Raw genomic sequence first — 12,762 nt, forward strand, 5'->3', positions numbered from 1 at the left:
GGACAGACAACTAGAGACAGTGAAAGGAGATGAAATTAAAATGACTAGATCTTAAATTGTGTTCTGGGTACAGAGTGCTTTCATTCTAGAGCTTTCATTCTTTTTTTAAATATTTTAATTCTTTTACTTCGGATAATTTATTAAAAAAAAAAAAAAAGTTTGAATCCACGAGGTTAACATGGAAGAATTTAATACACATACAATCACAATCAAATAGTTTGAAAAGCGAATTGTCAGGAGTGGGATTCGAACCCACGCCTCCAGGGGAGACTGCGACCTGAACGCAGCGCCTTAGACCGCTCGGCCATCCTGACTACCTTGCAACAGTGATTGCTCGAATTTTATTTCCGTGTCTACCTCAACGCTAGTCAACCTTTTTTGTTTGTTTGTTTTGGTTTTTTCCGGAGGATGTGGAAATTCTTCGGTTAAAAAGCGAAACCACAAGTTTGCGAACGGCCCCGGACGCCGACCCTGAGTGGAGGCGCGGGATAAGTGCCGGGTTGCCGGGACCGGCGGGGGGCGTCTTCTGCATGAAAGCGGATTCGATTCCAGGCTGCCGCGGGTGTGGCGGCGCAGGCCTGGGTACCCAAGAGTAAGGGAACTTTTTCTCCATTCTCGACAGAATTCTTGTTCAAATAATGGCACCCACGTTGCTGAAGTTGCCTTATTTAAATTGACACCTGCTCCCAGGAGGTTTTAGGCTATTTATGCAGTTTGGTGCTCGCCGAGGCCCAGCCCTCTCGGGCGCTCGCTCACTCCTCCTCCCTCCTGTCCTTTCTGTTGTAAATCTCCCCGCTGGGGTTACCCCGGGGACCGGTGTAAGGGTGTCCGGGTGTCTTGCTTCTTGTTCCGAATTATCTAGCTGTACACTGAGGATTTGTGGACTTTTCTGTATGGATGTTATACTGTTCTCAGAAGGAGGCCTTAAACTGAGACCAGTTCTGCCTTTCACTTTCTACAAGTGTATCGCTTTATCTTCCATTAATTCTTATGGCTTTCCTAAGTCTCTGTTTATGTCCAGCAAAGCTACCTGATCTGTACCACAAAGAGTTTCTAATTGGTATGGAACACTCCTCAAAGAGAATTTAGTTTAGGTCCTTAGAAGTAAACCATGGACATATAGTTTGTTTGTTTTGTTTTTAAGGAGAGGATAAACCCACATTTTGACATCGGTTATATTTGAGTGATGAGATCTTGATCATTTTTATTTTTTAAAATGAACTTCCATATGTATTCAAGGAAAAAGGCTATTTCCATTTTAAATTTTAAAATGAGAGTAAATGTACATGTCGTTGGGAGTGGACTCAGAGGTTTTGAGAAGGAGTTTTGAGGAGACCTGAGTGGGTCTGGAGGCAGAAGGGACAGATAGATAAATGGGGATATGCAGGGAGATGGCACGGAAGAGTTGTTGTTGATAAGGGATGATAGAAGTTGTACAGTTATTTTTCTCTTAATTTGAATGTCTGAGCTCAACTATCTCACAGAATCTCTGTTAAAGAGAGGCAGGCCCTTTCAAACATGTGATGACCAGAGTTGGCGTTTGGTGTGTGAAATGAAGTATATTACTAGCATTTCAGTAGCATTTGCGTTTTGGGGCTGATCTTTAGCTGTGGGGTGAGTGGTTTTTGTTTCTGGTTAAAAAAGAAAATCAGGCCTTGGAAATATTACAATTATTTGCAGTGGTGGAAGAGACGCCTTTTTGGTGCTTCTAAAATCACAGTATCACCGATTCTGCTTCAGGTGATTAAGACGGGCTTTGGCAAAGCATCAGCAAGGCCCCCTTTCTTCTCTTTTGGAAGATTTGAAAATAAAGCCAGAACGACCAAGACTGTTAATTTCTTCCAGGCACTGGTAGCTGGTGCCAGCTGGAAAGAAAGCCTCAGGGCTCATCAGATAAGTTCTACCTCAGGGTGCCTCATGTGAAGAGGCTAAACCTGGGAGGGGGGTGGACACAGATGTTTCCTAAGAATCTACTACCAGCTCAGTACTGTGTTTAGTAACCATTTTCCTTGAAGATCATGAGGAACTAGGAAGGGGAGGGAAGTCACAGAACTAATTAAAACCTATGACGAGTTCTCCTTCTACTCTCAGAGAGGGGTTCCTGTGGCAGTCCCATCTATTCGGAGTGAGATGTTACATATACATTTCAGGATACACATTGTACATTAAACTAGCAAAACAACTGCTTGAGGTTCTCAAGTGTTTTTAAAGAAGTTTGGACTTTGTTTTTTGAACTTTTTTACTTTCTAAAAGTACAATTTGAACACAAATGAATACTTTTAAAGCAGGGGTAAATGATGTTCTTCTCCCACGAGTACAGTGTAGGGTGGGGTGAGTAGGGTTTGAAGAAGGGGCAAGGAGAGGAGGACCTTGGGTGCTGGGCGTCCATGACATGATGGAGGGAGGAGCCCTTTTTATCTGGTTCTCCAGGTGCCGGCCCTCTGTTCCACCTTGGTAATTCCTCTAATTCCTCTGTTTTTGTTTCAGTTCCACTTGTTGGGATAAAGAAAGGAAGGTGCAGATGCTGTTTTCAGCAATCAGACAGACTTATTTATTAGGTTAAGACCATGGGCGACATCTATCCCGGAAACTGGAAAACCCAGTGGAAATGGAAGGTTGGAGCCTGGGTAACTATGCAGTCTATTGGGAAGACAAGACACACGTATACAGGAAAATGCAAATACAGACAACTGCGATCAATCCAGCTGTGCTGAGCACAATGATGCAGCCTTCAGGGAACCCTGAGGAGAAGCAGCATGTAGGAAAGCTGGGTGGGGAGAGAGCGAATGGTGGTGCAGTGTGGAAGTGGGTGGTGGTCGAAGCTAATTAAAGGTATGGTGGAGGGTTTAAACCAGATGTTGGGTTGAGGCTGAGACAATGGCTGATAAAGCAGTGATCTTACTGAACGATGATGCCTGGAAATGCCTCTGAAATGGAGAGATTCTAGATCAAAAAGAAGAAGAGAACCTGAGACTTGTGGAGTCAACAAAGTGAGGTTGAGATGAGCCCCAAGCAAGGGAGAAACACGGGTGCAGAGAGGGGAACAGGGCCGAGGCATGGCTGTGAACACAGCCTTTGAATTTTATCTAAAATTCTCCCCTCTATCAAATGTTCTGTCTGATCCCCTAGCCCTGCTCATTTCATCTCTTCTTTACTCTCCTTTCCAATTGCTCAGATCCACCCCAGAGGATATGACTTAAAAAATTTGACATACAGGCCCTAAAACTCTAGGGGCAGGCCAGATGTCCATCACTGGCCTGGGTCCACCTCACTTTCCTCTATCATGACTTCCCCCCAAGTTCCTTTATGGGATTTCAGCCTCGGATCTTCCCTTCCCAGGATCCTTTGGGTTTTCTGTTTGCCTAAAGCCTGTTCCTCTACATATTCCTATTCTGGACACCAAGATGTTTCTGTCACAACCCTAGGCCAGCCTAAGCCCATCTTGATCCCCGAGCTTTAAGTGCCTTCCTATAGGCTTTGGCCTCAAGGGCCAGGAGAACGCGAGAAGCAGTTTGAGTCACCTCTCCGCCCCCTGAATATTGAAACAGAAATGGAAACAGATTAGGAAGGTCCTACACCCCACACTCTATCAGCAGCAACACAACCGTCTCAAGATTAATTAATCCCTACCCAACAGGAAGAAACAGGGGCTGGGTACAGCTGGCAGATGAAGCCCCAGGGGGTGATAGAGAAGGGGGTAAGAGCGAAGGGAAACGGTTGAGCTGGGGTATTCCTTAAGGTACCCGTTGGCTGGGCTGGGGAGGGATCAGTTTAGAATGGAGGGTGTCTGTATCCCCAGAGGCAGAGTCCTGCCCTATGGGCGAGAGTGGGATGTCCTTAGAAAGGTCCTTGGGATCAGCAACTACTGTGACCCCCTCAAGCCCATCAGTGACTGGGCAGATGGTCAGGGGCTTTTTGCCGCAGGACCACAGGCAGAAGAAGGGCCGGAGGGGGCCTGAGAAAGAGGCATTAGAGAAAGTATAGATATGGGATCCATCAGTCATGTTGTAGAAGCAGATGTCTCCTGACTCACAGTCCAGGAAGATCCCAACTCGGCGAGGTGGTCCCGCCAATGGGAGAGGGGTCCGCAGGGGGGTGAGAGCCCAGTACCCGTTTCCATACAACTCCACAGCCCAGAAACCATTCTCGGGAGTTATGGGGTCAAACCCTTTCTTCGTCACGTTCTCCCTACACACCCCGATTGCCCAGTCAGTCCTGTCTCCCACCTCCACCTCCCAGTAATGTCTCCCCGAGGTGAAGGCCTCACGACCCAACACACAAGGCCAGGAGTCAAATCTCTCTGGTTTCTCAGGCAGTTTCTGACGTGAATCTTCCAGTCGGACAGATTTTGAATCCTCATACAGAAAGAGGTGGGGGTGGGCGGTATCTGGATCCAGAGTCACATCAACTAGAGACAGAGAGAAAGTGAGTCTGAACATCAGTGAATGTTAAAGGTTGAAAGAACTATCCTTTCTTCTCCAAAGAAGTGGGACACTGCTCTAGCAGTTGACAGGTCTCCTCAGGAAGAGAGCTGCCTGGCCTGCTCAGCTGTCTCTAGTCCTCTCTTCCATCCACAGCCACAGGGTGATGTATGAACTGACTGTCCCTAGTGCCCCATGGGACCCTGTCAGAGGGGACTTGTCTTCTAGCCATCTTCCAAGGACACTCTGTGTGCCTCAAGGAAAATGTTGAGGCCATTTGCCATCGTCTATCCCCTCTATATCCTCATCACTAAAGTATGTTAGTGGTTTTTATTTCCAAGTACTGTAGGACTTTGAATCCCTGCAAGGTAGATCCTCAGAGCCCTTGAGATATTTAGAGCCACTGACCTGCATGCAATGTAGCCTTTTTCCATTCTGCAAGGGGGGAGGGGAGAAAGAGTGTTATTGACATGTTTTATAATAAGAGAGAGAAAACCTTGTGGATGAAATAATTAGAAGAAGATAGAACTTACTGAGCTCTTCCAGGAGTTTCTCTGGAAAACAAACAGAAATACCTTAGCGACCTTCTAGAGTGGGCATGAGGGAGGGGACCAAACAGGTGTAAGAAACACACAAAGGAGTAACTGTTTACTTCATGACTACCTGATTGTTGAAGCATTATCAATAAATGAAGAACAAGGATTATGTTTTGTTTTCTAAGAAATATGCAGGAAGTTCCTACTGGCTTGGGATCAGCTCTTTAGTCGTTACTAGGAAACCAAGTTAAAAGTAAGGATAGAGTCTGAAGGTGAGTAGTGAATAAACATCAGGTCTATTCTCTCAGTTAGAATTGGGTTTGACTCATCTTGTACCCCAAACCTCTGTTATTCTTCATATTTGGTGCCACTGACTTCAGGAGGCTTATAATCCCCTCTGACTTTCAGAATTCTAGAATCAATTATCTTCCCATTGGCAGTCATCCTAAAGGACTTGGATCCAATCCCACTTGGAAGCATTCCCAAAAAGAAGGCTGGGATTCTATGACTTACCTTTAGAGCTGAATTCATGCCTCTTCTGTCTGGATCTTTCCTTGTATAGTCTCCAAGTGAAAAATATGGACCCAATTGTGAGAAGTCCTAGGACCATCAAGACCACAGCCACAGCCACCATCCAGGGAGTCAGCCTTGGGAAGAAGGGAGCTAAAACAAAATCCCCAAGAAGGACATTTGTTGAGAAGCTCAGAGCAAGTCCAGCTCCTCTCCTGATTCCAAAAGGGGGTGGAAGAGAGGATGACCTGGACCTCTCACATTCCTCCCATGGCAAAATAGTCCCTGCAATGCCACTCTGAGCTTTTCAGATAAATTTTGATCTTAGGTAACAGAGGGCAGAGAAAGAGAGGAATGAAGATGAACAAGAGACATTTGGGGACAGGACCTGTGAGATAAAGAATATAATGGACCAATTCCTGTTTTCATGGAAATTTCTCCTTAGCTATCAATGCAGGATGGGAGCCAAGGGGTTGAGGGAAATAAATAAGGAAGGGGAAATGTCACACCTGAGTGCAACAGAATAGGACTCAATGACCAAAGAATAAGGAAAAGTTCCTGCCTGAACCGGAGACAGTGTGTAGGGAATAATGAGAAGATTTGCTTCCCTGAGGACCCTGGAAACTTAGACAGAGCTCTAGCATGGAATGGGGAAGAAGACGAGGCAAGGAGATGAGGCAAGGAAACAGGAGAACTAATTTAGTTAGATCCAGAAGACCCGCCCCACCCAGAGACAAAGCTTCTCTACCAAGATGTATCTCCCAAGATAGAAAATCCGGAATTTGTATGAGATCTAGGTAAAATTTATGCCTTCAGAATCTCTACTCTTCTAGTGAGGCTGGTGCGGCTTGGTGGGAGTTTAGGTGGGGGAAAGCTTAAGGTGAGGAAAATAGACAAGTCTGCCATGAGGTTACAGCCGGGCAGGTGTCCCAGGTGATGTGGCCCTGAAGCTGTGTCTAAAAGGAACCTAGCACTGATTTCACTGACCTGGTATAGAAATCTCTACTTCCTTCTCTTGGCCGAGAAGGAGGTTCCGGATACAGCAGGACACATTCTTCATGGAGGTGTCCCTGATGATCACTGAAGCTGCCACGGTGAACAGACCTTCTTCATCAGGGTTCCTGGACTCTGACATGGATGGAAACTCCTCTCCCTTGGGAGTTTGCCACTGTACCCGGGGCTCTGGGAACCATCCCACTGAGGTACACTCCAGCCAGATCTCTCCACTCTCTTGAACTTCCATGTGGATGTGAGGATCAGAGCCCAGAGCTATGGAGAAAGGAGGCAACTTATTCCTTTAGCGGACATCCTTCTGGGAGGCTTATAACCACAGGACTACATTGTTTGAGAAAGAGAAACCCAAGGGAACTGGGGATGAGAGGGACTCATCTCCATATTTTCTTACACAAGGAAACAGAGGTATCAATAAAAGAATACATCTTATCAGAGAGGGGTGCTGTGTTGGGATTTAGTGTTGGAATTGTGGGCAGGAGTTTGATGAACAGACAAGGGGTCCAGTCAGCAGGAACAGCAAGCCCAATAGCTTAGGGGTGGGTTAGTGAGTCTAGGCTGGGAGTTCCAGAGATGGGAGAGAGCTCTGTGGTTGGAAGTATCACGAGAAGGCTTTGGGTAGGAAAAGGGCTAGGACTGAGAATGTAAGGATAAACAGAGAAGGAGTATCCTTGAGGAGAAGGGGGATTGGAGGTTCTTTGCACTGAGATTGTAGTTGACAATTTAAGTTTCACTTACCTGTGATACTGATTCAGGAATTTTCTTAAATGATTTCAACCTCATCTACCCCCACCCCCAAATTAAATTGACATAAATCAACATGAAGCTGTTTTACCTTTCTGTTCAGTCTAATTAGTTTCTTACAATTCCACAAAGTACAGAAAAACAGCAAGCTTCAGAGAAGAGTTCTTAAACACATATCCACAACTATTGGTTTAAACCCATATACCAAGTTGTGCGTGTACGTGAAAATGTGTATTCTTTTCATGAAAAGGGCCACCACCCTCAGCAGATTCTCAAAGGTGTCTATTACTCAGAAATAACAATAACAGCTTTATGCTATCAAATCTCTAGGGCTTTATAACCAACCTTTAAGATACTTCCCTAAAAAGGAAATATGAGTTATATATGATGGGCACTCTGTTACGAGGCAGGGACCCAGATTTCACCCAGGTATTTTTCAAACTTTATCTTTATTTGACTACATACATGAAAAGCAATATAGTTGTATATTATACATTGTAGGGCAGTCCGAGGCACAGTAATAATATCTTACAAGTACATAATGCTTTGAGAATTGACAAAGCAGTTTCTCATATATTGTCTCATTTTATTTCATTTCTGCAAAACCTTGTTTGAGAGGTGGTGCTTTCCCAGTTTTACGGTAGGAAATATAGCTCAGAAAGAGATTTGTTTGATGCCAAGTGGAAAAGTCAGACCTCAATGCATACTTTCCTCCTGAGTGTTTACCATTTTCCTTGTTGTTTTACTCTGAAATTTGGCTTGAAAGGAAAAAGGAAACAAAAACAAAAACTTTTGTAGGTAGATCAAGACCCTTAACAAGCAGCCATGCTCCATGATTTTAGGAAATTGGCCTTTGGGTACTAATCCATAAAGCGGCATCAAAGTATGCATTGGGGTTGCTCACCACAGCCTTAATGTAATGGTGAAAAATAGACACAACTGAAATGGTTAATTCTGGGCTTTGATCAAGCAAATTATGGCCTATTAATAGAAGAGAATGTTATACAGTCATTACATCTTACACTTATTTAATTAATAACATGGGGAAATGCTTATGCTATAATTGAGAAAGGCAGGACATCATTGAAATAAAGCTCCGCCCAGAAAGATAATTCCGCTGCTCCCTCTCCACTCTCAACTCAAACCCCCTTCCTACTCCTCTCCTACTCTAGGCCTGCCAACCTCTCCCAACCTAAAAAGGATTTGGGGAATGAATCTGATGGCTTCCAAAGTAACAGATACATAGGAAAATGTATCCCTCATGGAGTCACCGGAGAAAGTCAAAACCGGTCTACTCACCAGCCACCTTCAGATGCACGGTGGCCTCTTCGTAGTCTTCGTCCTGCCTGAAAAAGCATCGGTACTTCCCCTCATCAGAGGCCTTGACGTCCTGTATCCTCACAGCGACGCGCCCCTCCGCGATGTGGTCCTCCACCAGCGTCACTCTCCCCTGGTACTCGGCCATCTGCTCTCCGGGCTGCTCTCGCCCTTCCCGGCGCACGAACACCGCGGGAGAGACCTTCTCTCGGAACCACCGCAACTCCATGCGCTCGGCGCTCACGTTGGGGGAGAGGTGACAGGGCAACTCGGCATCTTCACCCACCACCGCCAGGATGGGCTCCGGGGGTCCAATCACGTCAAAGGGAGCTGCCAAAAAACCAGGAGGGTCAGACAGAATGTGGAGGTGGGAGATGAGGACTGATACAGAACAGGATCCCGCCGAAGGGCGGAGACTCTCCCACCATTTCTCTTATTCCTACGACAGCCCAAGGGAGTCCATCTCGACCCTTATGGAAGTCGCTAAGGAGAACCAAATGGGATTGTTTACAATTACTGAGAAATTTCAACCTTGTAGGCCAGAGTGAGAGAGAGAGAGAGAGAGAGAGAGAGGGAGGGAAGGAGAGATAGACAGGGGAGACCTACCAGAATCCAGCTCGGGCACCTGGAGGAGAATGAAGACAAGCAGACACCCGGAGAGACAGGAGTTTGGGAAGACTGCCATCTCCAACCTTTGTGGGCAGCAAGATGCTGGTGGACTCGAGTTTGTCAGGAGCTTCAGCCTAGGAGACAGATGAAGCTATGGGTTGTTGAGACACCATTCTCCCGGCGTCCTCCCAGCACTTCTTTCCAACTTGGAAAGAGTCATTTGCACCTGAAGCTTCCTCCTCACCTCCCCCCACAGGGCAGACTTTCAGACCAGGCGGCCCTCAGCACGCTCTCACCGACCACCCTAAGTCTGGTCAATCTTGTCTGTATAAAACAACAAAATGGGCCCTGAACCCCCAAGAGAGACTTAGGAGAAGGGAATTGTGAGGCATAGTACCCATTAATGGGTTTCATATAAATAGACAAACCTTGGAACCACTGCCCTAAAAAACCTCTTCTTTCAAATACAATAATTTGGCATTTGCTTTTAGCAATGATAGTAAAGATACAGTGATGGAGGTAGAGATGGAGACCAGGGGAATAAGTTGGAGGAAAAAGGAAGAAAGATTGGGAGCAGATAGAACAAGAAAAGGGGGCTGAAGAGAGCTAAAGGGCTTGAAGAGTAGAGGGCCTAGGACTAGGGAGGAAGGAGCCAGGGGGAGAGAAAATGCCTCCTGGCTGCTGGCTCTCTCAGGGGGTGAGAGTAATCCCAGATACTGACCTCTGATGTTGGAGGAAAAGGCACCAACAAGCTTCTGCTACCAAATGAGAAAGCTGGTTGTGGCCCCAGGGGCAAAAGTTAAAGGAGAAGGAAGGGGGAAGTGCTCTCAGGAAAGCCTGCCCCCAGGTCCCTGGTGTATTTACTTTGGGTAAAAAAAAAAGTTTTCCAGAGAGGAGAAGGTCTGTGGATTTGTGGTCTTCAGCTGAGAAATCAGGATATGCATCGATGACATGGGCTAAACAGAAGGGGACAGGGCAAAAAAGAAAGAGGATTCAAGAAAACACTAAAAGAAAATGTAAAGCCTTGGGCGTTAATTCAACTCTGGAAGCCTCAGTTCTTTTATCTCTAAAATGGGAGTATTGTTAATAATACCTTCTTTGGAGTGATCTTGCAAGGATTAAATGAGATTAAGCATGTTAAGTGCTTAGCATATTATAGGGACTTAGAAGAGAGAAAGTTGTTATTCTATTATTATTTATGTGAGTTGAAAATTAAAGATAGGGTAGGAATACATTTATGTGTTTCAGTTTTCAGGGCCCCAAAGTTGTCTCTCTGCCAAAGCTACTTCCCTAAAAGCAATTCATGAGGCCTGCAATTTCTTGTTTTGGGTTAAAACCCTTATCGTTATGGAAAATTAAAAAATATGTATATTTTTGAAAGTAGAAATCACTCATAATGTCAGCAAATAGTGACAGCCTCTGGCAGAATTGTTGATAATTTTGTAAATATAATTTGAAACATTGTTAATAACTACATAATATCATATTGAAGGTTCCTATAATTCCCCAGATTGTGGGACATCTTGAGTTTTTTGCCTATTATAAATAGTGTGCTTTATACACAAGTCTTTGTCCACATCGTTGATAGTTTCCTGATAAACTTTCTGATGAATTCCCAGAAATATTGTCATCAGGTCAAACGGTATGAACATATTGTCACAGTTTCTTCCTGAAATGTCAAGCCTATCACACCATCAACCAAAATGTCCTTCTCACCTAATTCCTGCCAGCATTGAGGGCTATTATTCCTCCTCATCATTAATGGAATGTATGATATTGACCAAATTATTACTTCACAATGCACTTATATAATGAGGCACCATGGTCATTTTTCATGTTTATATATTTTAATATATTCCAGAAGTGAATTTTTCAAGCTAATTGCCTTTTTTTTTTTCTAGATAGATTCTGGAGGTTTTTTTTTTTTTTTTTTTTATAAATCAAAATGTATGAACTTTTTAGAAATTAAAGACATCAACCCTATATTATATGTGTGGCAAAAACCCTTCACCACCCGTTTGTTCTTTGCCTTTTAATTGGGACTATGATCAAGACCAACAAAAAATAATTCCTCTAGTGGACCCACCTGAGTGCTAGGAGAATGAATTTTCTCAAATACAAATCTGATCTTGTCACTTTTTGCTTAAAAATCCCTATATGTCTCCTTAGTGACCCCAACACCCAGTTCAGGCACCTTAATCTGGTCAAGAAAATGCTGTAAGATCTAGTGGCCTCCCTCTTTCCTTCCTCTCAGCCTCTTCTCCCCAGAGCCTCTCAGTACTGTCCAACTCACATGAGAAACACTTTTGATGTCTTTGGTCTTATCTATAATGTTTAAAGTAAATTCAACATTTTGCTGCATTACACATGAAATTAAAAAAAAATATGACTCTGGCTAGACTTTGCCCCCTCCAAGTGAAATCAACTCTCCAGGAAGATGGGCCAGGTTTATCCTGTGACATGGACAACTTCCTGGTCCCTCTTTGCTGGCACAAATCTGACCTGAATCCTACTGTGTGATGCAGATATGTTTATTTTTGTCTTTTGTTTCCAAGTCTTTCTTCCCCTCCTAAACTGAGCTCTTTGAGGTCTCTGACCTCTTATCAGCATATAGACGGAAGTAGAATTTGCAGCTTAAATCACACCCACCAGTCCTTGGCTTTCCTAGTTTGAAACGTGCCTGCCTCATTCTCAGCCTCCATTGGTGCTTAACTTTCAAAAATATCACCGATAATGAGTTTCCTCTCCTCAACCCATTCGGATTAGACTTCTATCCCTTGCTCTACATTGTCAAAATATCTTACAGGAAAATTTGGGGCAGGGGGAAGAGCTTTTACTTGCACCCAAGAGAGCTAGACTGAAAGAAAGGAGCTGGGGAAATAGAGAGCAAATGGTATTCCAGGTATTATGTGGCAGCCAAGGTTCTGACTGGATAATATCTGAGTCATTTCAACAGAAACTAGCAGCTTTGGACAATCAGTGACAGGATCTCTGAATTGTCCGGGCTCAATCAGGGAACAGAGATTCTAGATGCCCCCAGTTTTCATGGCTCCCATTGTTTTTTAGGTGCCTTTGTGATGTGGGGCTACTATGAGCAAGTTCCTGTTATTCTGGGGCCCTAGAAACATAAACTGTTTCCTCTTAGACATGAAACCATTTGGGCTGAGGAGTGTGATGTGCTCCGGATAAGAGCAAATCCAATGACAAGATGTCAGGGCTTCTCCCCCTACACTCCCCTTTTCACCACACACGATTCAAATTTCCTAATATTATAAATTAGTCAGATCCAATGGTTATTCTCTTCCTCGTCTTACTTGACATCCAACAGCATTTGACCGAGGCAACCACTTACTCCTTTTTTTTAAGAAGTAGTTTTTATTCTGTCAAAGTAATTCATGCAAAGCATTAAAAAAAAATAGTATAAAGAGCTTTTAAGAAAATCACTAGTCCCACTTCCACCCTATCCTTCCTCATTCCCTAGAAACAGCCTCTTCAAATGCTTTGCTGTTTTGTCTGGTATTTATCTAGATATGTCTCAGGAGTAACATTTATGTTGCTATTTCTTGATGAATCCATTTTTAGATATTACTTTTCGATGCTCTATCATGAGCAGT

At 44.3% G+C, this 12,762-nt stretch overlaps 1 protein-coding gene across 1 annotated transcript; it reads right to left on the reverse strand.

The window, feature by feature from the left end:
• Positions 1-3,734: 3,734 nt before the first annotated feature.
• On the reverse strand, positions 3,735-9,224 carry BTN1A1 (butyrophilin subfamily 1 member A1; the record flags this gene model as incomplete). The annotated part of the gene is made up of 7 exons (XM_082638894.1): positions 3,735-4,408; positions 4,830-4,856; positions 4,955-4,975; positions 5,471-5,620; positions 6,455-6,736; positions 8,522-8,869; positions 9,146-9,224. 7 exons carry the CDS (start codon positions 9,222-9,224, stop codon positions 3,735-3,737), a joined length of 1,581 nt encoding a protein of 526 aa, XP_082495020.1.
• Positions 9,225-12,762: the final 3,538 nt, after the last annotated feature.

This window comes from Mesoplodon mirus, assembly GCF_964341445.2.
Source record: "Mesoplodon mirus genome assembly, chromosome: 12".
Lineage (NCBI taxonomy): Eukaryota > Metazoa > Chordata > Mammalia > Artiodactyla > Ziphiidae > Mesoplodon > Mesoplodon mirus.